This window comes from Dioscorea cayenensis, chromosome 11 (genome assembly GCF_009730915.1).
Source record: "Dioscorea cayenensis subsp. rotundata cultivar TDr96_F1 chromosome 11, TDr96_F1_v2_PseudoChromosome.rev07_lg8_w22 25.fasta, whole genome shotgun sequence".
Classification (NCBI taxonomy): domain Eukaryota; kingdom Viridiplantae; phylum Streptophyta; class Magnoliopsida; order Dioscoreales; family Dioscoreaceae; genus Dioscorea; species Dioscorea cayenensis.
This window is the reverse complement of record NC_052481.1, coordinates 18,931,347-18,959,192: the sequence shown is the minus strand read 5'-3', so window position 1 is coordinate 18,959,192 and position 27,846 is coordinate 18,931,347. Positions and strand designations below refer to the sequence as shown.

Sequence of the window (27,846 nt, the reverse complement as noted above, 5' to 3'; positions counted from 1 at the left end):
CCATTAAGAAAGGTAAAAAAATGCATAGAGTCTCACACACAAAAGTTTTTAGCACGTTCAAATAAAATCCATACAACATATTGAATAAGAAAAATTCACTAGAAAGTTCATTCTTAAGCGAAATTCACAAATCATGGTTGATGGTGTAGTCAACCCTCATTATCATCTCTTTGCCCCAAGTTCTCATGTTGATCAAATGCATCATCATAGCTTGCATTACCAAATAACTCAAAATCCACTTCTTCATTGAGTTCATTCATATCCACGTCATCTAGTGGCAAAACAATCCAAAAATAGAGAAGGTTAATAATGTTAAGAAATTGCATCATGTTAAAACAAAAATTTCATGTAATTAACTTAAAAGCTTATCATTGATTCATTAACCTTGATTGTGGCTTTCATCCAAAGTTGGAATAGCATCTTTTGCATATATTGCTTCAACCATATCTCCATCTACGAATTCTGCTTCTTCTTCTTCTTCAGCTATCCAAAAGTCCGTTTTGTTAATGCAATCATAATCAACCGGATCATAATTTCTTTTTTGTATTGAAGCCTATACCAAAGAAAATTATATAAGATGAAAGAACTAAAGGAACATTAAAAATAAAATTCAACACCATGCTCTTTATAAAATTTACATATTACCTGCACTTCAAACGAAGATTATAATTCACAAATACAAGATCACTAAGCCTTTGATGCTCCAATCTATTTCTTTTTTTGGTGTGAATTCGCTCAAAAACACTCCAGTTACGCTCACATCCTGAAGAAAATGATGTTTGACTAAGGAGTCAAATAGCAACTTTTTGCAAGAAAGGAGTACTATATCCAAATAGCCTCCACCATTCATCTGAAATAATTTTCATAATAAAGTGTTAAAAATTTAGAACCACACACAATTAGTAAAAATGAAAGTAGAATATAAAATATATCAATTATTATTGTTACTCACCAGGTTGTATTTTATTAGCAGAGGAAAGAGCTGATTCACGACTAAAACTTCCTAATCGATCCCGATAAAATCTGATCTCCCTCATTGCCTTTTCACTATCACTGCATATACTTCTCTTTTCAAGTAAATCTAAAAAGCCTTGCATCACTTCTGGAGTTTCACAAAATGCTTCTTTATCATAGAGAAAAGCGGGATTCAAAAAATAAGCAGCTGCATGAAGGTTTCGCCGCAAATGCTTATCCCATCTCTCATCAATAATTTTAATATAGGGACCATACATTGTAGACTTGTTTCTGAAGATGGCCATGATTGCTTTTCGAATCCTAATCATGCCTTCATAAACATAACCAAGTGAAGGTTTCTCATCCGCATCAACAACACGTAAAAGCCTAATGATGGGAGCTGCAATCTTCACCATAAATAAACATTCTTCCCAAAATTTGCCATCCAAGATAATAGAAGTAACTGTTTTACCCACTGGACTTTTAGATAACTTATGGCTTGTGTAATACTTATCTGTCACCAATGCTTGCAAATCATGTTTATGATCATAGATACTTTTCAAAGTAATGAATGTAGTAGCAAAACGTGTTACTCCTGGACGCACAATCTCTTTCCATCCAGATCTTTTTCTCAACCAAGATAGTATGTATATATGGTTGTAGACAAAAATAGTCACCTTGGAAGCACGTGATACAAGCTCCGCTACATGATCTCTTTTTCCAATATCTTTCAAAATCAAATTCAGACAATGTACAGCACAAGGAGACCAATATATATGATCATATTTTTCATGTATTAACCTTCCTGCCGCAACATAATTGCTTGCATTATCAGTCACCAAATGAACCACATTATCCGGTCCAACCCATTCAATAATCTCCATGAATAAATTACATAAATTGGTGGCATCTTTTAAAATATCTGAGGCGTCAACAGATTTCACAAAAGATATTCCTGTAGGACAATACACCAAAAAATTAATCAAAGTTCTTTGCCTTTGATCCGTCCAACCATCTCTCATAATTGTGCATCCACAATTAGCCTATTGGCTTCTGTAGCTATCAATAAGCAACTGACATTCTTTCTTGCAATTCCACAATAAATTAACTCGCATGTCATTATAAGAAGGAGCTTTATATCCCACACCAATACTCCCAATAGCATCCACCATTGGTTGAAAATAAGGTGACCGCATAGCATTAAAAGGAATACAAGCATCAAAACACCACCTAGCAAATACCATATTTGCCTTATGAATTGCTTGCTTGCTTGCCATTGCACTCTTAATTCCTGGTTGAGATAGTGAAGTTGGCTTTGATGTTATAAAATTTCCTAAAGAACCTTTTGCTTTCCTTTTTCCAAAATTATTGGTAGGATTTATCTCTTGTTCTTCAACCTCTTCTACTTCTTCATATGCTTCTTTAACTAATTCCTTCCCTCTTGATTTGGAAGATGTGGAGTTAGTGATATATTCTTTGATGCATTCACGAACATCAGGAGGGACTTTCCCACAAGGAAGTATGTTACCACTTTTCCCGGCTAAATGCTCTTTCATTCTATAAATTCCCCCACCTTGATATTTTTTTCCACAATAGAGGCAATGGTAAACCTTTGTTCCTTTATCATTAATAGATAAAGTGAAGTGCTCCCATGTCGGATCGGTCTTAGAACGAACATTACCACTTGAGGCGGATGATTGCACATTATTGTCTCCATTGACTACAAAAAAATTAATTAATAGCTTAATATAATCAACAATAGTTCTACAAATAATTTAGTAATTAATGATTTAAAAACAAAATCTAATGATTCTAGAATCTAAACCACTCATTAGATTATAAATGTATAATACATCAATACAAGTTATAACAACCTTTAAATAACAATGAAATAGTAAATTATGATAATTTACATAAATAAAAAATTGCTGTAAAAATTCAAAATACTTGTGATGCTACTAATTTAGCAATTCTAAAGAATCTAAACAGCATTTATGAGTCTATAACTTCTCTCAAACTATTAACACTTTAATCTTAATTCCAAAGTTTCTTAAATTAATGAATGAATGAATGCTATGTGTTACTACTTAATATTAAGCAAATCGCTGATTTATAATTAGCAACAGCTGATCAAAATTTATGGCTTATATTTAACTACTTAATAATTAATATTATCAAGCATATTTATAAATTGATTAACAGGGAATTACTTGTTTGTTATGTCTAACTAAGCAAAGAATTAAGTAGAGTATAAAATGATTCAAGGATGAACACAATTAGCTACAACAAAAACAAATCAGTCCTGGAGATTCAAATCCTCAAGATCTAATAAAATAAAAATATTAATAATAGAATAAACAATCAATGCAAAATCTTCAGAACTCTAATCTAACAACTTCTGTTCACACAGTGAAACAATAGTAACACATATTAATAAGATGCAAAGAACAGAATTAACAGCCGCAAAACTTCTTGTGGATTCAACCATTTTATATTACATAAATTCAGTGTCTATATAGAGATTCTCATTTTTCACTTCCTCCTAGACAAACCTACGGGTATATATATATATAAGTTATTCTTATTCTGTCTCAATGAATAACAAGCCTACTGGTAAACAAGGCAAATTTGGCTATCTTACATGATTCTTCATCCTTGTTAGACAGGCAAAAGAATTGACTTTCTAATTAAACAATAATAGAAACAAACACATGAGAAGAGGGGATTCTCAATTTTGGAACCAAATTAACTGAGCACTAGAAATAGTCAAACAGCTTGATATATACTATATAGCATTGACTGGGCAGCCATTAACAAATAATTTGGAGTATAAATTTATAAAAGAAGTCATGAAGCCTCAAGCATGTAGACAGAGATGGTATTAAATATCTCAAAGAGGCATGATAATTCAAACCCTGACAAAGGTGGCGGAGGACAAGAAAGTTAAGATCTTATCATCTTAGTATCATACGATTCAACAATCATACCTATTTCTTTAAGTCTTCAGAGCGAGAGAGAGATGGGCCTTTCTTCACAAAATTAGAGCAATTGCCGCTTTGCCGGTGATTGCCGCTTTGCTGGTTGATGCGATGATGCCTTGATCGTTGATAGGAGGGAGAGTCTGAGAGATGTTGGTGGTGTCGATCTCGGTCACAGGAGTCCTTTGCTCTTCAATTCGTTTAGTTTTTTAGGGTTGAAAACATTGAAAAGTTGAAAACTTTGTGAAAAGTGAAAACCGGATGAACCTGGCCGGTTCATCCGGTCTATGAGCGGGTTTATTCTGGGCCGGTTTTGGGTATGGAACCGGACCGGCCTAGGGTCCGGTTCCGGTCCAACCCGGTTCTAACTACCTAGTCAAGAACATATCTTTTATCCTTTCCCATTTATCGAAGAAAGCCTCAATTTTTTTTATTTATTCTTTTATTTATTCCTCATCTCCTTCAATTTCGTTAGCGTCTCTTCTACTTCTCATTTCACTTCTCCAATGGATGAGCACTCCGATCTCGATAGCGTAGTTGTAGCATCCATTGAATCCAATTACCTATCCCTGAATTTCACCGAGCCCTCTAAGATGATGGTCATGGAGGAGAAGCACGAGGAGAGGCATGAGGACCTGTGACCATCATCTTGTTCATACCGGTGCTTGTATTGCTTCCCTACTTGAACAAGTATGTATTTACTGACCATGAATTACTTAGAGCTTCTCTTTCTAGTGCCAAAAGTTGTCATAATGAGTATGAAGATGTTTGCATTTGCTATTCTTGCTTAATATTTCTCGTTGATTGCTTCTTTAGATATAGAGAATATTTAGGAGGTGTCAACAAATTTGATTATTAAAATATAAGAAATTGGGAAAATCAGCAAATAACACATGTTACTTCTATAACAATTTAAAAAGTTCCCTTGAACAGTTACTAGATTTTTGGAATTGTTTTGGAAAATTGAACTTGTGATTAAATTTCCAGTCAATAAAAGATGAACTTTCTTTTTGTCATCTATTATTGATATTCTCCTAGCCCAGGTTTATATCTTTCTTATACAGCTATCTTGTGACTTGCCAGAGGTTTGACTCCTAGAAACTGTCTATTTGGTTGTGCAATTATCCACTATTACATTATGAATGTTACAGGGTGGATCCACAAAGTATCACCTAAATCCAAGGTGGCTACAAGTTTTTGAGTGATCGTGATTATCGTGACTTGGTAAGCATTTTTTTAATATATATATTTTAGGCCTTGTGCCTATTGCAGTGGTGAATTTGTTAATCAAAAAAGATACTGCTATTTAATCATCATGTGTGGTATTGCCAGGTTGTTGGTTAGCCTTTCAATAGATACCAATGCCAATTCTTCTGAAAAGTTGTAGGCAGTTTATGTGTTTCAAAAATCTGTTACAAAACTGTCGCTAGTCCTTTTCATCAGATGGCTATTTCTTCAATACTCTGTTTATGATTTGATTAACTTTCAACTTTAATTGTTACAAAGTCAACACTATTATAGGATGTTGAGTTATTGATCGATATCAAATTAAAGTTCTACTTAATGCACAAGGTCATGAACATTCCTTTTTGGTTTATCTTAGGGAATATTGTTAATACACCTATAGCTTTATACTATGTAAGCATTATAATTTTTCTTGCAGAAAAGAAATGCTTTCTGTATTAGTCATGTATGAATAAGGCAAGAAACAAGCTGAGCTTAAGCAAGCACAGCTTGTGCTAGGGGAAGATTAGACTAGTTTTATGAGCTTTAGATGTAGTTAAGGAGCTCTGCACAAGGTTGATTTATCCAATTTTTAACTGAGCTTAAGTTGCCGGCTGAGCTCACATTCAAGAAAAATATAAATAATTCAAAACATGCAGTTAGATTGTTTAAAGAAATTTCATATTTTGTAACCATGTTTTCTTGTCATAAGGCTGCCAGAGTAGTATGCCAGCATGAAATGAATGAAATTGTTGTGTCTTGGTATTGAAATGTTTAAAATGTTGTGTTTGTTAGACATATGTATGTACAAAAGTATACTAGTGTATGTATGTATATGTACAGATGTATTATTGTTTCTTATATATAAACTTAAGGTCACTGATGCAAACCAGATTGATGAGCTAGCTTGCACCTACGTGGACAAGTGGGACGCGATGATCTAGGCGGGGCCATTTTCGTAATTTTCCTAAATGGCTAATTTTGTTGATCAGAGGACCCCATTAGATAGAAAACGGGTCAACAAACACAAGTCATTAGCTCGAGTCACACCCTTATTCGGCCAAATTCCATCACATGGGCCTCAAAAACAGCAACTTTGCCATTTATGGAAAGATTTTCTCCATCCATATCGTGGGCTATAAATCTCTGATTGAGACGTCGCTTTTGGTAATCGCTATGTTTGATTTTGAATTTTAATTCTATGATGTCAATTGAGAATTTTCTATTTTTGAAAATGTTTTGATTTATTCATCTTTTAGTGTTTTCTTGTTGGTCTATTTATTTGTAAGCTTTCGGGCTATGAAAGCAGCTTTGAATTAAAATAAAATTTATGTGTTCTTTGTTTTTCCTCTAAATTCCTGGGCATTCTTAGACTAAACAGGATTTAGATTTCCATTACGTTGTTGATGCGGTTCAAGAAGAAAAGGTATAAAAAAATTGAAACATTACAGATGTTGACTAGGCAAGCCCAATAGATGATAGAAGATTCACTTCACCTTACTATATAAAACAATAGAGATATTTGGCCACATGGAAAAGTAAAAAGCAAACAGTTGTTGGAAAAAGCAGTGTTCAAGCAGAATTGAGAGCTTTTGCTCAAGGGATATATGAGTTGATATTGTTGACATAAGTAATGGAAGACCAAAAAATGATAGGCATAATGCCTATGAAGCTGCACTGCAACAATACGGCAGAATTGAGTATAGCTACCAATCCAGTTAAAGGAACAAGTTGTTATGTAGTATACGCCATCACAAAATCAACTAGCAGGTTTATTAACAAAAGGTCTTCCAAAGCCAAGCTTCAATGAATTATGAATTAATGTGCAAGCTGGTAATGACTGCCATTTATTCTCCAATTTACCAGAGAATATGCGTGACAGTCAAGAATCATTCTTTAAAACTCAGGATTATTAGAAATCAAATTTGGATTTTCTTCTTATTTCTTGTTTTATAAACACCTAGGTAAGCCTTATAGCCTATTTCTTTATCTAGTTTACCTTGATACTAAGGATTAATTGATGGTTCCATGCCTATATATGTTTGCGAGTTCTTGTTCAAAAAGGTGTCAGAAGTTTGTATTTTCCATTCGTATAGTTCATTGGCTTCCTCAAATCATAATTCTCACAAATTATGTTTAACTAGTGTATGAATTCATCATAGCGTCAACCTTAATAACAACAAAAACATTGAATATAAAAACTACTAGATTCACATTGATAAGATTCATGTATTTTGGACAAGGTTTTCAAATTTAACTTTTATGGATTAAACCATATCTTACGAAAAAAAACTTCAAATTCCAAAGCGACAACTGACAAGGAGGCACAAAAGAAAAAAATAGATTATTTACTTTTAACCCTTTTATGTTCTGCAAAATTATAATACAATTATACAACTAGACTAAAACACATAAAATGGTAAAAAAAACCTATAAAAAATCTTTTAACAATTATTTCTAAAGACATCAAGAAATCAATTTTTCATAAGATTTTTGTTATATAAAATACAAGTGTCAATATTTGGCTCTTCACTAGTGGCCTTCATACACTGCTCCAGGTATAAGAGCCCAGCTTTTATAATAAACATGGTTTAGACAAGGTGTTATTAGAACCTACTTTCGCATTTTGAAGTGTCAATGAAAGCAATCACCAAAAATCCTAATGTTACAAAATCATGTGAAACTATCTTCTCACAGCTCAAATGAGTTCAACATCTAGATAGATCAAAATGACACCAAATACAACATGGTAGAGATTAAAACTTTTTATTAAGAGTTTGAAGAATCCAATACTTCTCCTAGGGCAAGAAACAAATCCACACTGCTTCCATTACTCAAAAAAGAAAACTTCTCACAATCATAGACTTACATAAGCATTCAACAAAAATAAATCTCCCCGCCAATGTTGAGGCAAACACTAAAACATCTGTTGGTGAAAGAGATAAAAGCTCAACCTTCAACAATTTGAAATGTCTAACCCATGTCTATACGGAACATATGTTCGAAGTGTAACATGGAAAAATTAAAATGTTATTATTTCAAGGCATAGAATCAATGAACTTGCATACAATAAAAAAACATTCCTACTTCAAGGTAAAGAAAATTACAAATCAAGCAAAACAAGAGGAAGTGTGGTATACATATGAGATCAACCACTTCCAAATAACAATCACCCAAACCCATCAACACAAAATAAACTAAAAATAATAATTTTTCAAGAAGGACAGGACAGTACAAACCATTTAGCAGGCTCCACTAAAGGCTTCTACTTTATATACTTAGCACACCAAACATATCAAACAGAGCACCAAAAACCTAACAAAAATCTAAAAAATCAAGGAAAAGATGGAATGGACATACTTGCGCGATCTGATCCTCGCAGTAGGGAGTAAGGCCGAAGTCGACCCCCAATTTCCTGTGAATTTTCATTAGATTATTCATCAAATCAACAACAAAAAACAACAAAAGATAAGGATCGAGATGAAAACGAAGATTTCACGGAGAGGGAAAGGGAGAAAAGGGAATATAATCTCATTCTTCTTGTGGCCGGAGTTAGGATTCCATGCGAAGCGGTTCAGGTGTTTCGAAGGCCTTAGATTCAACAACGCAGCCGTTCCTCGCAATTTCTGGATGGGGAGGAGTGGAAGGCGTCCCAGTTGAGGGATCGAGATGGAGATTGATCGAGAGTTGGGGCAGAATGAGAGAAGGGCGCCAGGAACCACCGGAGAAGTGCAGCCCTGATCGCCAACGTTGAGCTGCGTTCCACCTCCCGCCAGGAACCACGCTCGAAGAACAAGGAAACAATCGAGATATATTTAACCCTAACATTGAACGGCTACGATGAGATCAATCCAAAACACATATCTTCACGCATCTTAAGCACATGGAAAGGCTTTTTTCGCTTATATCCTTTTTAAAAAATTATATTATAAATATACTCTCTTTATATATAATTATATAATGTAAACCTAAAATTACATGTATACCCCCAGTAAAGTTTATCCATCATATGAGGAAGATTGATATTCTTACCTGTATGCAAAGCAAAAGACAGGCGAGTACTATGCAATCGTGGAGAGGAGAATGAGAGGGGACTCTAAATATGAATTGTAATACAAGATATTCGAACTTGAAACCTCTCAATTACAACTTAGTTACCGTTGGGCTAGCCCACAATTTTTATTGAAATTTATTTTATAAAAATTAAGTTTTCTTTGTACTTCAATTTTTTTCTCAAGTATATTTATTAAGAGTGCAATTATAATAAATATATAGCTAAAATATATATTTATAATGGATTCGCTTCTATTTCAACATTGCAATTGTCTAGATGAACTCCACAACCAAACCACATCTGAATGGTCTCAAGATTTATCTGATTTGCTCTACACAAAAATAGAACACCTGGAAAGGCATACTCGATATCACCAACTATTTGAATAAAGTCGACATCAATGACCACCGACCACTTGATGCAACCTTTTTGAACCTGGTGTTTTTTATTTTAAAGGTTTCCTATTTTGTTCGAATATCATTCTCAAATATCCTCACTTCTGAAATATTATCTAACATATTGTTTTTTTAATGTAGTTTATATGTGTTGTCGTAGAGAGGCACATATGATCATCAATGAAATTGTGATAGTTTTTCCATTTTGATTCAACAAAGAACTCGTTCAACGTTTCAAGTTAATTGCTTGTGGTGTCAAAATCATCTTATAATCTGGATTTTAATTTTTTTAATAACTACATCGAGATTTCTCTATACCTTTGGTTCATAATTCACTATAATTATTGGATCAAGGTTCCTCTAAAACCTAACTTCATAGTTTTCTGAGAGCTCAAAAGTGTCGCGTTTTAAAAGGTGTTGTCTTTTGAGTTCGCATTAATAAATAACTTGATGGATAGGCAATTTGGATTGCTATTGCAAACCATACAGTAGAGGACACACAAACACGTAGATAATAGACATAGCAAAGCTCTCTATTGCTAACTCTCTATTTTCAAAAACTATATAATTAAATTAATTAATAATGATCAAAATAAATATTTTTAAACTAAATGCATCCATTTTTTATTTTTATATGAAATATATCCACTGAATTAATAAACATTATATACAAATACGTACACTAACCGAAACTATTCTTTGATGTGCACCTAAGTTGGTGAGATAACATGAATCACCTGAGACTGTTATCACTAATGTAATTAGTTTGTTGTCTAAGACCACAAATGTTTCTGAAAGAAAAGCATAAATTGCAATGAGGATCTGGTTTGAAACAGGAGCTGGTAGTGTGTAGTAAAAGGCTCCTAGTTTGGTGAATAGAGTTGATACAAATGTTATCCAAGGGTTATATATTCTAGTTGTGACCGCGCTATCTTGGTAGTATTTACAACCACCAAACACAAAATGCAACTTTGAAAGAATGCATCCTGGTTCGTAAGCCTAAGTTCGCTTTCGGTTCAGCTTAGTAGGTCGTCTTGATCGGCCAGCAGAAGGTTGAGGGGCGGTAACAGGTAGCACTGTCCCCCCTTTGATACCGTTGGAGCCTCCAACATTATCTAGAACTTTTTGGGCTTCTATGAAAACAGTGAAATCTCTAATCTGTAAATCCAACAGATAATTAGCAGCAAATCGACATAGTTGTTCAACTATCATATCATAATTGAACGGGGAGATAATAACACTTGCCTCTTCTTCCAGTTCATGTATCTTCTCATCCTTCAATTTTGCTGCAGCTTTCTGCCTGCAAGATGAGCACATCAAATTGCGATAGTGTCTAGTAATACAGGTGATTGCAGTACAACACTGGAACATTCACATCAAGAGAGAATTTTCTACTAAAATGAAACTATATAGACTAATTTCTAAATTGAACAATCATGTGTATGTATCACATTTAGTAATTTTGAACTGCAAACTTAAGCATATTCTAGCTTACAGACTGTTTGGATCAAGGAAATATGGACATAACAAAGATTTGCTTGCCTTTCCTTCCCATCTTTTCCACTCTATTTTGCTTTCCCCATTCCCTCAATCCAAACACAGTATCAGTGAGATAATATTGACAAGAATAATTTGAGAAAATCTATTGTCCTCATAAAACTTGGCAGTATGCATCATGCAAACAGTAATACAACCCTGCTATTACTATTACTCATGCGGAGCATACTTGCTTTATTAAGATTCAGCATGCCAAAAGAACTGAATATACATTAAAGGATGTTGGACATTTCATTTGAAGCCCTGGATCAGCCCAATCAATTCTATCCTTCTAAAGATGAAGTTGTATCCACTAATCTTCTATTAATGCTACTAGTCATGATGATTATCCATATATGTGGTTATGATATTTAAGCTTGCATTTTATAGGGACATTGCAAAACAAAAGAGACTAATTCCTACATCCATTAGAAGCCAGCATTTTTCACCTGACATTGATACATACATTCATGAGAAAATTATACTAGTGCTCTATGTGAACCATACCTCTCCTCAATTTCCTTCATCTTCTCACGCAAAAAACTCTGATTCTTCATAAGCTCCTCATTAGTCTAGACCCAAAAAAAAAAGTTATCATACAGGATCTGATAATGATAACTGTGGATATAACTAAAAACTGTACTACACAGGCTTCTGCAAGAAAGAATAACGAATCCAGTCCTGAAACACTTGGAAGGAGTAACCTTACATCTGCAGCAATCTTCCTTTCCTCGATGCTATTTTCAAGTTTAAGTAGGATGTCCTGCAGTCTCAAACTCAAAGCAGTTTCCACTGCTTCAGAAATATTTTTCTCCTTGTCTTCTTCAATCTTTAAAAGTAGAGCCTCGTAATGCTGTTAAAATTTCATGCAGAAATAGTGTAAAGAGAATGATATAGAAGAGATCTTTGGGAGGGATAGGTAGGGTTATATATGCAAATGATGCCAATTTGTAGGACATACATGCAAATTTAACTTTTATGGGTACATACATGATTTTCAGTGATTCTGCAGGTATAATGTTTTCCCACAAATAATTTAGGAACAAATATTTTAATAAACAATGAGATACCTGTTTCTGCTCATCAAGAGTATTTGCAAGCAGACGGTTGTATTCATCCTTTAACTGTTGTCAATTTTCATAAAGTCAATATAATACCAGAAAGCAATTGACAAAATCAAAGATGGAATCTCTATACATATTAGTTTTAATTAGGAAGAAGAAGGTATTTTTTACTGCTTCAACTTGGCTGACATATAGAACTCTACTGAAGCAGGAATCATCACGGCATTCACTTGCACAGTTGTCAATACTGAACCTGCAGTTGGACTGAAATTTATCGTCACTTCTGGACTGATTAAGACGGTGAACATAGGTATCACCAACATAATCCCAAATTCGCTGTGCATGTGGATCAAGGGCATAGCAATGGTGAGTATCCCCCCAGTGGTCTCTAGCATGACCTTCTTTGTACCTACACAAGCCAAATTTTGGAGATGTAAATCTGAACAAAAGGGTCAGCATTATTTACATTCTGCAAAAGGTTTCCTAGTAGATGGTAGGATGCATGCGTACATATGTGGGTATTAACACAAACAAGCACTCAACTGAAACCAAGCTTTACGTGCTTTCAGTCACACTAATGCTCTTGCGCAATGACTTCATATTTCATTTTGTTGAATCCATCAATCAAATGTCTAGTACCACTCAACCATTTACAACTACTGAGAGCATGCCGTTACCCAACATGCTCATAAACTTATTCTCGTGAAGAAGCATCTATCTCTATGATAATTACATTGTTGCAATCTAAAGGTACAAACAAAAGGTAATGACTATGTCACCTAGAATAGAATGCAGAAACATGAGAATATTACTGATAGAGAGAAAGAAAATGCTTGTTCATCTGTCTTACTTTTTTATCTATCTACATATGCCTCCTAAAATATAAGACAATCCCTTTCACATTGTTAATTTGTGGAAAGGAAAGAATTTTTCGTACATTTTCCTGAAGAACGGTTGACACATATATACATAATAACATAGGTCTATATTAGGAAAGTTTTTGAATTCCGATAATCAAGCCTACTCAATTTGAAATCGTACAATCAAACAGTCCCTACAATTAAATACTATAATTAAGCACCTAAAGTAATGCCTAAGAATCTGTAACACCTATGAACAATCTTTCAGCTAAGTGGACAAGGAAGAAAAACAAGAGTCCTTTCATTATGGGTCTGTGTTAGTTCCATCTAAACATATGGCCAATAACAGGAATATAGAAAAGCTACATGTAATATGAAGTAGTAACTTAGCTACAGTACCATGAATATCACTCATACTACCTTCCACATCCAACGAAGCCACATATCAGACAGACCCAAAGGTGTTCAGATGTGTGACAAGTTGAGCATGTAGCCTTTTGGGCATGCTCCTGAAGGAATTGGCAAACCTTCAAAGAAAGGAATTAAATTATATCAGCATCAAACAATATAGAATTTGACAAGATAATATGTTGCATACAAACAATTCCTTTATGACTTCATTTTCTTATGGAACCATTTCACAGGAAATTAAAAATAAGTATCATCTGTAAGTCTTTGGGGAAACCATACTTTTGGATTGTGAAATGGAAACAATCATAGTATACTATACAAAACATTACATCAGGTCAAAATCACATACAAAACAAAATGGAAATATGCCCCACATAAATAAACAAATACCAAGTCTATATTCATAAAAAATTCTAAACCAAGACCCAGACTTACTGAAACATGCTCATGACTTCATTTATCGATCTGGAAGAAAAACCTACACTTGTTTCAAAAAATGAAATGCTTGATTGGCATCTCTAAGTAGGGGTGGACACTTGGCCAAATTAATTTGATATACTGAAAAAACGCAACACAGCTAATATGAGTCATTTTGGCTTTATTTTATTTATTATTTTTTATTGGTTTGGATCCAACTACAATCTGCGAAATAAACAGGAGCTTGGTTCAGTGTCAGGTTCAACTTCAAGAAAAAATCAGAACCAGATGAACAACAAACATTAATATAGCCTTTTCTTTGAGCCTAATTTTTTACTTTTTCCCCTCTTTGCACTGTCGAAGATACAGTTAATAAAACATAGTTAAACTAATACTACTTTTGACAAAAATCGAATAATATTCTTTTAAGTTCCAAGTATCTTTTTTTTTATTGAATACTGTTTCAAGTACCATCAAGCTTACTCTGCAATCAACACATCACATACAGCACAAGCCAAAAACAGTATGACTTGCTGGAACAAATGAATCAACCTGAGATAGTAAAATCATAAATGCCTTTCAAATATATCAGATTTATTATGTCAAAGCTATCTCAAGGACCATAAAACTTATTCATTAATCACCAAGCTAAATTGTTTACTAATTGCTAGAACTTAGGCAAGAGAGTTCCATCAATACACGCATCAGACAAATAAGGACAAAATAAATAAATAATATAAGAAAAGATTTTTTATATAAATGAGAATTTTAAGTAGGGCTGTAACATGAATTCCTAACTTGCATTTATTTTCAATGCCATACAAATGGATATGAACATCAAGAAGCCATACATGGATTGCCAAGAAATCAGGCCGAAACTTTCCAAATCATTCTTTCATGTCATTTTATTCTTGCAGAGAGACTACACTAACTAAGAGATCATTATAATATATACAATTATAAATATAAAAATACATCTTTAACAAAAATGCGAGTACAAATACCCCTGTCCCAGATCAAATACCTCAAATATTAGACTATCGAAAGAGAAAACTTTTGTGTTCTTCCATGTTTTGCTAGCGGAAAAACTGTGCAATAATTTTACGTGGAAATATTAACCATAATAAAACCCCACAAATTGTATTAATAATTTTTTTCCCAATAAACCAAATACATTATACAAATTTGTAGGTATCTTGAAATTATTACCAGTTACGTTGTCCTTAACGCATTAATCCACCGTGCACAGCATGGTTTTGTAGCTGATTTCTCTAAGATTGATTTTTTGTTTGCAATCCTAAAAGACTCAGTGAACAATGAATCTAGAGACATGTTGTTGGTGCTCTTTTTAATATAGTATAACAATAAGAAGCTGTTAGTTTTTGGCTATTTGGGGTTGGCTATACAAATCCTTCCCTTCCATGTTAATATACCTAGAGCCAAAAGACTAAATAGATTGAGCTCAAATATATCATTTCATAAAGTTTTTGCTGAACAGATTTTACGCCTACCTCTTTCTTATCTACGACACTCCACCTTAAAAGCTTCCATCTTTCTTATGGCGATATCTACCGATCGTAAGGACATATTCATACCATGTTAATTGATTCTCTTAACTTGTCTATACAAGGTACCACTCCCAATATATTTCGGATAATTTTTTTTCCAATCGGTCCTTCCTAGTAAAACTTGACATCCATCTCAAAATTCTCATCTCAACCACGCCCATCCTTTGGGTATATTACTTCTTAAGCACCCATCCTACCTATTGTTTTATAAAACTTACATTTCAATTTAAGAGGTATTATGCGATCACATAAAACTCCAAAAACTCCCCGTCATTTTACACGACCTGCCTCTATTCAGTGTAATTAAAAGCGCTAGGCATCATTAAAGTGCTAAGACTTTTTATTGCTTGAGGCGAGAGGCACCACGAAAGGCACATGCCCAAGGGAAGTAAAGCTCTTGTTAATAAATAACTAATATATATATATTTATATTTTTTGGAATAATTTAAATTGAACAAAGCAAAGCAAAGCAAAAAGGCAAACAAAGCATTACATAAAGTCAAGCAAAACACTTCCTAGAAGTCTAGAACACTTAAGTCTAGAACCTCTAAATGATCAATGGTGCCCGAGGTGCCATCATAAGTCTCAATCAAAGACATATAGAAGTCCATCCATTGGCACTAAGGCATCAAGAATTTCTTATATCAAAAGCAAAATAGTTTAATGGAGCTATCTCAACCATTAGATCACCTTGGGAGAGGGTTTCTTAAAGTGATCCTGATGAACCTTCTCATCAAGACAAAAACAAGCCTGTGCTACTCGTTTTCTGAATCGGATCTTTTTGATCATGTACGTTTTCTCTAACCTCAAGGTCCAACAGATAGCACAAATTGTTGTTGCAAAATTTCATCTCTCTCAAGATGAATACAGATCTCAATAAACGGATTAAGGAAAAGAACATTTAAAAAAATACATAGACGCTAGTCACATCTCCTCGAACAAGTCACTTCTTTTCTCGACCGCACACTAGATCGATTCTCGTTTCTGCACAACCCTCATTTGCTAGTTCCCTACAAGAGGAATAGCGTGTACCAATGTCAATCCGAGCCTTTAGCCCAAGTTAGGCAAGAAAGCTCAAACTATTCTTAAGAGGGAAGTGGAGTTGATGAAGAAAAGGTTTCAAGACCTATCATGGTGGAATTCTACAATGTGTTCTCTAATCTTCCCTCTTCTTCGTCATCGACCATCCCTGCTTACTATAACCTCCCTGCTGACTTAGTTGCCTACCCCTCTTCCTATAACCTCTTTGCTGACTTAGTTTCCTACCCCACCAACTATAACCTCTCTGCTAACTTAGTTTCCTACCTTTGATGATTCAATCTTCCACATTAGATAGCTTGGTAGGTTTTACAACCTTTAGGAGATTCTCTCTGTTAGATGATCAAACAGGCTTCACCACCTCTAGAAAACTTCTTACCCTCCATTAGTTGGCCAAAGTAAGTTTCCACCATCATTAGAGATTCCGTTTCTTTGTTAGATAAGCTAATGAGCTTTGCCACCTTTGGGCGTTTAATCTTCCCCATTAGATGAGCAAATAATTAAATCCAACTTATCATGTCTAGATCACACGACATGTCCGAGGGTCTAATCATATTGTGTATTTGTTAGGAATTTGTAGGGTTATGTGACCTAAATTCCACTTAACACGAACGATATAAAATAAAATAAGAGGGTAGAGTAAAGAAAAACAGGACACCATAATTTATACAAGTTCATCCTTAAATGGGCTACTCTTGTTTCTTGCTATCGTTGCATTACCCACTATGAAGAATTATTCAAGAGTACAAAATTACACTTTACACACCCTTTCTTTGGTGTGTCACACTTCTAAGAATACTCAAAAGATTTTACAAAACTTTACTCAAGAACTACCACACTCTCTCTCTTGATTTCTCCTACTTGTTCATAAGAGCACTTATGAACTTAGACACACTTCATCATCCAAAGATCTTTCCCTTTTATAGGTAAAGATTTTAGATAAAAACAACACATGGGTGGCTCTAATTACACACAAGGTTGGATTCAAAATCAAGAATAATGGCTACCAACCATTAACATGAGTGAGTTTTTTATTTTTATTTGAACACATGGACAACTAGATTTATCTCCATTTTTTAACAGTATTTGGGTTTTTTTCCCTTCGCACACTATACATACAAACAATTTTCAATACTTTAAAGTAATGTAATATTTTCATTAATAATTACTCATTTTATATTATATAAACATTATTTTATGCATATTGGGCATCCATAATTAAAAGGCTTTCCAATATCCTTTCAGGCAGGAACAGCCTCATTGCCTTCAATCATCTTCAAGAAGCAATACTTCCAGGGCAAAGGAAAACTGACACAACTAGCATATATTCTCTAGAGGTATTTGCCCAACAATTACACATAATTGACATAGTCAGCAGTACTATCCTGAAATAATTTTCCCATCAATGTTTGCAGATCTTGCAATTTAGTTCCTAGAGTAAGTGGTTAGGCTGCCCACATTAATAGTCCCCTTCGTACGCTGCAGGTATCTCCTACACAAGGGAGATATTGTCTCAATTCTTAGGTGAACTAGTAATCAAAGCTATTTGTGCATATGCCATTCATGTTAGTGAGAGACTAGCCACCTGCTATGAGTGTTTAGCCTTCCAGCATTTAAGTTCATCAAGCTGCTCATCTACCACTACCCAGCATCCAGCATCCCTATTCAGTACAGGCAGGCCTTCAATCTCACTTACCTCTAGACAGTCACACAAACCCCTATTCTGTCCTAGAAAACAATCACGACATGCTAATTTTTTAAGTTTTCAAGCTTTACGAGTTGGCCTCCATCCTAAACAGATTATTCTTCATGTGTGGTCCCAAATTTATGCTGATTCTAAGCTTCCCATTCCTTTTTGGAGACAATTATTTAACCAAATAATGATAATGTTAATATCACATTTACCAATGATCCAAGCATGTCCAAGATCTACTTATCATGAAATTTTTAAATATGCTTACTGATAATTTAAGAATGCAATTCCAAGTTCTAAGATTTGGAAAAAAAAAAATGAAAGATTTGAGATCTGTGCCGAGATATGAGTTTAACCCAAACAAAACAAATTACTGCAACAATGTTGCTTCATAAAGTCTTATGGAGATGATTAAAGTAGTCAACACTTCAGGGATTTTTTTTTAGGATGCCTTAATCATGAAAATGTGGAATTCGTTAATACTATAAAACCTATTAAAAATGCTCATGATGAAAGCTCTTGTCAGTGATTATTATAATAACATTTTAACAAAATTTAGATTTGATGTTCTTTAGTAATTAAGTCGCAACAATAGAACTCTTGTTGCTTTATACATGCCGCTTTTACAAAATTCCATCACTACACAACATGTGCTTATTAACTGCTATGGATTTTGAAAGAAAGCTCTGTTGTCTTGTTCTATGAAAATTATTAATAACACTAAGTCTTAGAAGGATAACATGTACAGGGTACAACTTGAACAAGGCCTTGTGCAAAGGACAGATCGGTTAATCATAAACAAGTTTTCATTTAAACTTTGTTTGCATAATAACACTAAGTCTTAGAAGGATAACATGTACAGGGTACAACTTGAACAAGGCCTTGTGCAAAGGACAGATTGGTTAATCATAAACAAGTTTTCATTTAAACTTTGTTTGCATAAAATTATTTTATTTTCACAAGGTTCTTGCTTAAATAAGATAATCCTCTGATTGCTTCATCTTCTAGTTCAACATTGTCACTCAAAATATTAGACTTTCCCAATGGGAGCAGGTGCATGATTAATGGTTTGTGCTTAGTTACTATTCTAATTAATGGAGTTAGATACTAAATATACTGATGCTGAAATATGACTACCTTGAGTCTTAATTCAGTGATTCATACAAAATCAAATAATGTAATTAGCCAAGCAGCAGCAGTAATAATAGAAATATCCTCAGTGATCATAATTTGGTGATCAAAGACACAAAACAATGAACTTGCAAAATTGTTTTGATTTGGAAGAAATCTACTCACAGGACAAGAGGAATTAAACCACTTTGAAGTGCTTGGAAAGAATTGGTCAAAAGTAGTTGCAACAATCCCACTTATATCTTGATCCAATTTTTCTGAACACCAAAATGTAAAAAAGAATTAAAAAGGCATACTCCCAGTAAGAGATGCAAGAAAGCAAACATATATTGTCATGCAAGCCAAAGGGGATATTCATACTTTATAAAGTACCAATTCTCAAATAAGTCAAAAGGATATGGCACAACTGCTAAGGCATAAACATACTAAACAATAAAGTTAACGAGGTATAAGGCATAAATAGGAATAATTGGAAATTTTAATCTTCACTAAGCAGAAAAGGATTACTGAAGAGAATTTCAGAACATAAGTCTTAGGAAGAAGCTCAAGTAGTTGAATACATGAACAAATGTACCATATTCTGGCTAGACAATCTTTATTAAAAATTAAACTGCAATTAGATTATTGGCATTATAGGTACAAGTATAAAACATGTTTGATACTGTTTATAGTTATTTAAAGAAAGACTAAAATAATTGAAAGAACTGGTTATCACTAAAATAATAAAAAGTAGTTCTTAAAGACACTACGAATATAATGATTCTTCAAAATAGTTTGTGCCTGATATTCTTGAACTATCAAGAATTATTAGGAATCAAAATTAGATTTTTCTTGTTTTTTCTTGTTTTGTTCTTATCCTTATTGTGATTTCCCTTGATACTAGGGATTGATTGAAGCTTTGATGTCTATTGCATAGATACAAATATGTATGTATGTATGTATGTATATACATTTGTGCGTTTTAAGTCAATAAGGTGTCAGAGGATGTTGTTCTTCTATGTCCCAATGCCATCAAAGAGTTCAGATCTAAGCCAACAATGGTGAAGAATATGTTTTCTTAGACAATGGTCAAGACTGTTTCATTCATTAACTTCCACCAAGCTCAGCAGCTTATATTACAAATAACTAATTAGCAATTGAATGGTGGATCTGCTTGAAAAAGATTGTGTGTTTGAGTCCTTATGAGGCATAAACAAAGATCTTGGTGAGGTTAAGGGCATATTAATTCGTCTCACCATTGTCTTCTTTACTTGATGCATTCTCTAAAGTGCACAAGGCAGAATCTAGGACAAGTGATATGCTTAGCCAGAATATTGGAGAAACAATGGGTATGGGATAACCACCAGCAGCACTGGCTGATAATAAATTTAATAATTCTTATCAGGACGTGCCTGGATAAAAAATGCTATCCACAGTGCGATTACTAACAAAAATTTTATCATACATGGAATACATGCTAGAACCTTCATGGTAACCATGTTGACTAGAGGCGAAAGCCTAAGAATGATATTAACCATGCCTATCAAGCGTGTACGGTGGAGAAGTCTTTTCCAGCTTTACTGGATCTGGAACAACTCGATCAAATTCAGAAATTTTTATCCCAATTGCAAGCAAGAATCCTGCTTCACAAAACCCCATGGCAAGTGGTTCGTTTTCTTAAAAAGGTATCAATTATGTGGATAACTGATTCTAAGGCATCAGTTCATATGACAGGGAATAAAGAATTGTTTTCTTCATATGATGCTCCCTGTTCTGGTACATTGCAAATAGCTGATGGTTCTCTCTGTGGTAGTTGGAAAGGTTACATGAAACTGTCAAATATGATAATGCTCCATGCCCCAAAATCTAAAGAGCACAGACACAAGCACAGTGACACGATACGACACGACACATATCCGGCAACACAATAATTTCTAAAAGTTAAGGACACGGGTACAATAGGACACGAGTAATAAAAACAGTATGGATTTATATAAAATATTTATTAAATAAATTTATATACTTTTCATGTAATATGTCATATATTTACTTATAGATTAATTTGGTGATCTTGTGTATTGGGAAGTAATTAGATAATATACATAGGTAATTTAGAAAAATCATTCAAAAAGTGCATGAGTGTTTGGTGATGTCCATGATGTGTTCGTGTCGGACACATGTATCCGTGCGTCAGACACAGGTACGACACAGATACGCCAAGCTCCCCAGAGTGTTCGTGCTTCATAGCCCAAAATTATCCTGCAATTTAATTTTTATTAAAACGCTGATCATGGAATCAAATTGCATTGCTAAACTCCTGATTTGCACACAGGGAAGATGAATGGATGGTGCTAAGATGTGTGATGGCCTGTATTCTTTGGCTGATACAAGACCTACCAAGGGCTCCAGCAAGCAATTTCACCACAAATACTCGAGATATTTAGCAATGGCATAAACAACTTGGGCATCCTCTATTTGTTTATTGTCAAACTTTGTTTCCTTCTCTTAATAAAGATTTCCATTCTCTATTATGTAAATCTTGAATTCTTGGTAAACAGACAAGAAGCTATTACAGAAGCATGTGTTGTCAACATTCTTTGCATTGAGCTCGACATCTGGGGTCCACCTCAAGGGGCAAATGTAACTGGCTCAAAATGGATTCTCACTTTTATTGATGATCACACATGCCTTACGTTAGGTTTATCTTCTAAAAGCGAAATCTGAAGCTGCATCTTTCTTTAAACGATTCCATCATCTTGTCCAACATTCATTTCGAATAATCTATTCAGTTAATATGTACTAACAATGGTCGGGAGTACATTAACACACTCCTCGGTTCCTGTCTTCATAACAATGGTAGTTTCCACCAAAATTCTTAAGTTTACACTCTACAACAGAGTTATTGAAGGCAAGAATCATCAATTTTGGGAAGTGGCTCAGTTTGCCATGATTCAATCAAATGTCCCGAAACATTTTAGGTATGATGCAGTCTTAAAACTATTTGATTAACAGACTTCCACTAAAGGTCGTACAACACAAACTCCGTTGCAATATCTTCAAGCTTTTACCTAATAAATATTTTTTTTGTGGACCATATAACTTTAGATGTTGTGTTGTGTGTGTTTTGTGTGTAATTCAGCACCAACTCAAGATGAGCTTGAACTCGTAACCGTCTAATGCATTTTCGTAGAATATTCTCCAAACCAAAAAAGCTATAAACATCATTCCCCTTAAACAAGGCAAACTTTTATGTGGCATAATGTCTTGTTTTTGTAGTCTCAATGATATCAATCCAACTATGCTATTCCAAGGGAAATTACAAATAAAGAACAAAGTTGGGATATTTCTTTCTCACTTCCAAACAGCCTCTAATACTCGATGCTTCTGATGAAAAATGGTCTTTAACCATTTCGTCATCTCAAGATACAGGAGATGAGGTAAGACCACAACAAAACATTCAAGTTTATTCATAGAGGAAGGATGAGGAAAAGGAAAGACAAACATCACACATTGATACCTTTGATATTTAACAGAACATTGTCATTGATGATGACTTTCTGAATGGTGTTCAAAAAGGTGATGGAAAAAGTGATATTGACGTTCCTATAACCATCAGGAAAAGGGTAAGATGCTGTGCTTAACACCTAATATCTAACCATGTGTTGCATGATAAGTGATCTTTAGCCTACAAAACATCATTGCAGCATGTAGATGAAGTCCAAACACCCAAATCATACAAGAAGCTCTTCAGAAGCTAGAATTGAGAAATGCAGTCATGGAAGAAATGCAAGGTTTAAAAAAGTAAATAACTTAAGATGCAATTAAATTACCACAGGAGAAGAAAACTATGGCCTGTGAATTGATGTTTACAACACATTACAAGTATGAAGGCTCAATTGATCAGTACAAAGCTTGTTTTTTCGCCCAAAAAAAAAAAAAAGTTTTACTTAGACTCTAGGAAGAAAAACTTTTACACTTGTTCCAGAGCTAAACACTATTAAAGCTTCTGTTGTCATTAGCCACCAACAATAATTAGGCGTTTCACCAAATGGATGTTAAAAATACATTCGTCAATGGTTGACTAAGAGATGTATATGGACTTGCCCCAGGGCTTAGAGATTCTTATGAGAAAAGACAAGAAATTTCTATATGGACTAAGACAGCATCTAGAACCTGCTTTGACAAATCAACAAAAACCATAGAAATGTATGGCTACACAGCCTACACTAAAGGTAAATATGATCATACTTTGTTAATTATCTACCATATGGGAAGAAAATTGTTTTGTTAATTGATGTTGATAATATCTTATCACAGGTGACAGCCAAGAAGCAATTAGAATACTGAAAGAAACCTTGAAACAGCTGTTTGATGTCAACGATCTAGGCTATCTCCAATTGTTATTGGAAATGGAGGTTACAATAAGCAAAAAGGGAAAGTTTATCTCGCATTTAACTTGCTTAATGGAGATAAGTTTGTTAGATTGTAAGCATATGGACAATCCTTTATTGTTAAATGCTAAATACAGAATTACTCGATAATGGGAGCCCAATAGACAAGGGGAGATATCAGCACCTAGTTGGAAGGCTAATTATTTTCCTTATGCAAGGCCACATATAGCTTTCTCAATACTAAGAGTGAGTCAATTTACACACTCATATAGTAAAGAACATCTTTTAAGGCAATCTATGTAATTTTAAGATACCTAAAGACTACACCAAGCAGAGAACCATTGTTCAAGAAGAAAGGGAATCGAAAAATTGAAATATTACAGATGTTGACTGGGCAAACCCAATAGATGATAGAAGATACACTTCAAATTACTATATAGAACACTAGAGAAATTTGGCCACATGGAAAACTAAGAAGTAAACAGTTGATGGAAAAAGCAGTGTTCAAGCAGAATTGAGAGCTCTTGCTCAACCCATATATGAGTTTATTTTGTTGAAATGAGCAATGGATGACCAAAAGAAGATAGGCATAATGCCTATGAAGCCGCACGGCAACAGTACACCAGCATTAAGTATAGCTACCAATCCAATTCAAGGAACAAGTTGTTATGGAGTATATGCCATCTCAAAATCGACTAGCAGAGTTATTAACAAAAGGCAAAAGGTCTTCCAAAGCCAAACTTCAATGAATTAATGTGCAAGCCGGAAATGACTGCCATTATTCTCCAGCTTGCCAGATAATATGCGTGATAGTCAAAGATCCTTCTTTAACACTCCAGGATTATTAGGAATTAAATTTAGATTTTCTCCTTGTTTCTTGTTTTATAATCACCTAGGCAAGTCCTATAGCCTATTTCTATATCTAGTTTCCCTTGATAATTAGGATTAATTGATGGTTCCATGTCTATATATATTTGCGAGTTCTGGTTCAAAAAGTTGTCACAATTTTGTCCTTTCCATTCATATAGTTCAATGGCGTCCTCAAATCATAATCATCACAAATTGTATTTAACTGGTGTATGAATTCATCATAGCGTCAACATAAATAACCACGAAAAATCATTGAATAGAACAACTACTAGATTCAGTGAATAAATTACAATCCGATTCACATTGATAAGATTTATGTATTTTGGACAAGTTTTCAAATTTAACTTTTATGGATTAAATCATACTTTTATGTTCTGCAAAGTTAGCATACAATTATACAACTAGCCTAAAACATATATAAAATGGTAAAAAATTTACAAAAAATCATTTAACAATTATTTTTAAAGAAATCAAGAAGTAAAATTTTCGTGAGGTTTTTGTTATATAGAATACAAGACAAGTGTTAATATTAGTGGCCTTCATACACTGCTCGAGGTATAAGAGGCCAGCTTTATAATAAACATGGTTTAGACAAATTGTTATTAGAACCTACTTTCGCATTTTGATTTGTCAATGAAAGTAATGACAAAAAATCCTAATGTTACAAAATCATGTGAAACTATCTTCTCACAGCTCAAATGAATTCAACTAAACATCTAGACATATCAAAATGACACCAAATACAATATGGTAGAGATTAAAATTTTTTATTAAGGGTTTGAAGAATCCAATACTTCTCCTAGGGCAAGAAACAAATCCACACTGCTTCCATTACTCAAAAAAGAAAACTTCCAACAATCATAGACTTACATAGGCATTCAACTAAAATAATCTCCCCGCCAATGTTGAGGCAAACACTAAAACATCTGTTGCTAAAAAAGATAAAGCTCAACCTTCAACAATTTAAAATGTCAAACCCATGTCTATACGCAACATATTTCCAAAGTGTGACATGAAAAAATTAAAATGTTATTATTTCAAGGCATAGAATCAATGAACTTGTATACAAACAGAAGCATTCCTACTTCAAGGTAATGGAAATTACAAATCAAGCAAAACAAGAGGAAGTGCTGTACACATATGAAATCAATTGTATAACATAAACCTTAATTTCATTAACTAAAAGCAAGACCAGCATCTGAGTTTTCATCAAACTTCCAAAATTAAACAACTACAACATATAATTAACAAATTTAAATTGTCAAAAAAGCAAGGCAAGTGGACAACTCTCACCGAGGCAAGTAGGGCAAGTGGGCAACTCGGTGAACCCAATGGGAGGAGTACTCGCAATCTCAGTGTACTCTGTGAACTCCACGAAGTCTAGAAACAAGATGTGGCAGACCTCTGGCTGCATTGACAATCAAATTAGCCATATAAAAGCAAGAAAAAAGCGAAAGCAACACAATAATTCACATCTACATTAAACCTCTGTATCCGAGAGACGCCAACCATTAAGATCACAATAGAACCTATCCGCGCTCTCTTGCTCATCAAACCTAACCACCACACTGTACAAATCCTCCATCGCATCGTTCCTGTAAAACCCCATCATTCACCAATCAAAAACCAAAAACAAAAAGAAACAAAAGGAGACAGAGAGAGATCTTGGAATCTATAAATAATACCTGATAATAAGAATTTCGCAGGCGGGGTTGTAAGGGTGGCAGAATCGTAGGAAGTCGTCAATGGAGACGCAGGTAGGGACGGCAAGGGCGAAGAGGAGCGTGCTCCGCTGGCTCTGAGAAGAGATTGAGAATGAGAAATTGAAATAAGAGCATAATAAAAAAGAGGATAGAGATGGGAGACGGAGATACAGGAAGGAGCGACTCGAGGGGTGGATGGCAAAGGGAGGACGAGGAGGAAGCGGAGGGGGAGCGGGTGGGATGGTAGAGATGGATGACGCCACGCCGGACTTGGATTCTAGGGTTAGGGTTCTGGGGGAATGGTGGCGGTGATTGATTGCTAGTAGTGGCCCCACCGGCATTCTCTGCTAGATGGAGATGGTCGACGGAGTGGACCCGGAGTCTAAACATGCTTGCTCGTTGTACCTGCTCACGATCAAGAATTCTCAAGTCACTTGATAATGGAGACACACCAAAGAATAATTCAACAAGGTGTTAAAAATCATGATCTAGGTAAAATAATTCGCACATTTATATATGATAATTTTAAATGAAAGCTACCATTTTATTTTATCTTATACTCCCGCGGGCTCTTTTTACTTGTCCTTTTAACTAGGATTGAGAAAGTTAAAGTTAGTTGCAAATCTAAATTTTATAAAAAATTATATTACCTTTCTAAGATTACTCTTTTTGAAAATAAAATTTAATAAAATACGTATTTGAATATGATTTATTGGAAAATGTAGAAGTACATGTAAATTTGAAAAACAATATTTAATGCTTTATGAATTTTCTAAATAGACAAGTAAAAAAGACCCCAAAAAAACTCTAATGAAACAAGTAAAAAGGATCCGGGAGTATAATAATGTTGAAAAAATATTGGTTTTTAGTATTGGATTCTTGCCCTAAGAGAAGTATTGGATTCTTCAAACTCTTAATAAAAAATTTTAATCTCTACCATGTTGTATTTGGTGTCATTTTGATCTATCTAGATGTTGAACTCATTTTGTAACATTAGGATTTTTAGTCATTACTTTCATTGCCATTAGGATTTTTGTTAGGGAAAAAGTCTTCTTCAAGTTATTATGTCATAATGGATTCACTAACGCATGGCCATTTTGTATTATCTTTCATTACCTTGTTGCTACAAATAGGTTAATTTTTATGTATTTTTGAAATAACTTAAAATTTTAGTATTTAAGAGGATGATTAGACTCCTCAGTTATATGTCCATTTCACTAGCCTAAACATCATAGCAATCTCAAGCTGGGAGCAGCTAATTTTGAACTGTTTGTTAGGTTTGCGAGAATTTGAGAATTTTTTTTCCTTTCGTTGGTTTTCATATTCAATTAATCTTAATAAATTTATGAATACAGACTTTTTTGGAGTGTGATTTCATTGTAGTGGCAGACTAGGGGAATTATTTGTACTGGTGCATTATTACGAAGATGCTAATTTTCCTCACTAGTATAGAATTTTATCCCCTTCAGATTGTACAGTAGAGGCATTAAGCCATTTTTAACAGAGAAGGACAAACGAGGGCAAGAGAAGGAAAAAGCAGCGTCTCAGGGGATCAGCCGTGGCCGTGGGGGAAGTGGGCG

The 27,846-nt window shown here is 34.2% G+C and overlaps 2 protein-coding genes across 3 annotated transcripts; both read right to left on the bottom strand.

Moving 5' to 3' along the window:
• Positions 1-3: 3 nt before the first annotated feature.
• On the bottom strand, positions 4-8,989 carry LOC120271927. 2 transcript variants are annotated; one of them, XM_039278609.1, is made up of 6 exons: positions 8,656-8,989; positions 8,517-8,571; positions 953-2,674; positions 646-850; positions 385-553; positions 4-271 (listed from the first exon to the last, which is right to left on the bottom strand). In XM_039278609.1, exons 3-4 carry the CDS (start codon positions 1,974-1,976, stop codon positions 792-794), a joined length of 1,083 nt encoding a protein of 360 aa, XP_039134543.1. In that variant the 5' UTR covers positions 1,977-2,674; positions 8,517-8,571; positions 8,656-8,989; the 3' UTR covers positions 4-271; positions 385-553; positions 646-791. The 2 variants fall into 2 exon arrangements, with proteins under 2 accessions (XP_039134543.1, XP_039134542.1); XM_039278608.1 differs by lacking the exons at positions 8,517-8,571; positions 8,656-8,989 and adding an exon at positions 3,942-7,476.
• A 1,345-nt stretch (positions 8,990-10,334) lies between these two features.
• On the bottom strand, positions 10,335-26,702 carry LOC120272152 (BRAP2 RING ZnF UBP domain-containing protein 1-like). The gene is made up of 12 exons (XM_039278911.1): positions 26,438-26,702; positions 26,249-26,361; positions 26,050-26,158; positions 25,857-25,971; positions 19,489-19,580; positions 13,486-13,592; positions 12,377-12,614; positions 12,212-12,265; positions 11,851-11,994; positions 11,649-11,713; positions 10,851-10,905; positions 10,335-10,763 (listed from the first exon to the last, which is right to left on the bottom strand). The coding sequence occupies exons 1-12, from the start codon at positions 26,654-26,656 to the stop codon at positions 10,605-10,607; spliced, it is 1,470 nt and encodes a 489-aa protein (XP_039134845.1). The 5' UTR covers positions 26,657-26,702; the 3' UTR covers positions 10,335-10,604.
• Positions 26,703-27,846: the final 1,144 nt, after the last annotated feature.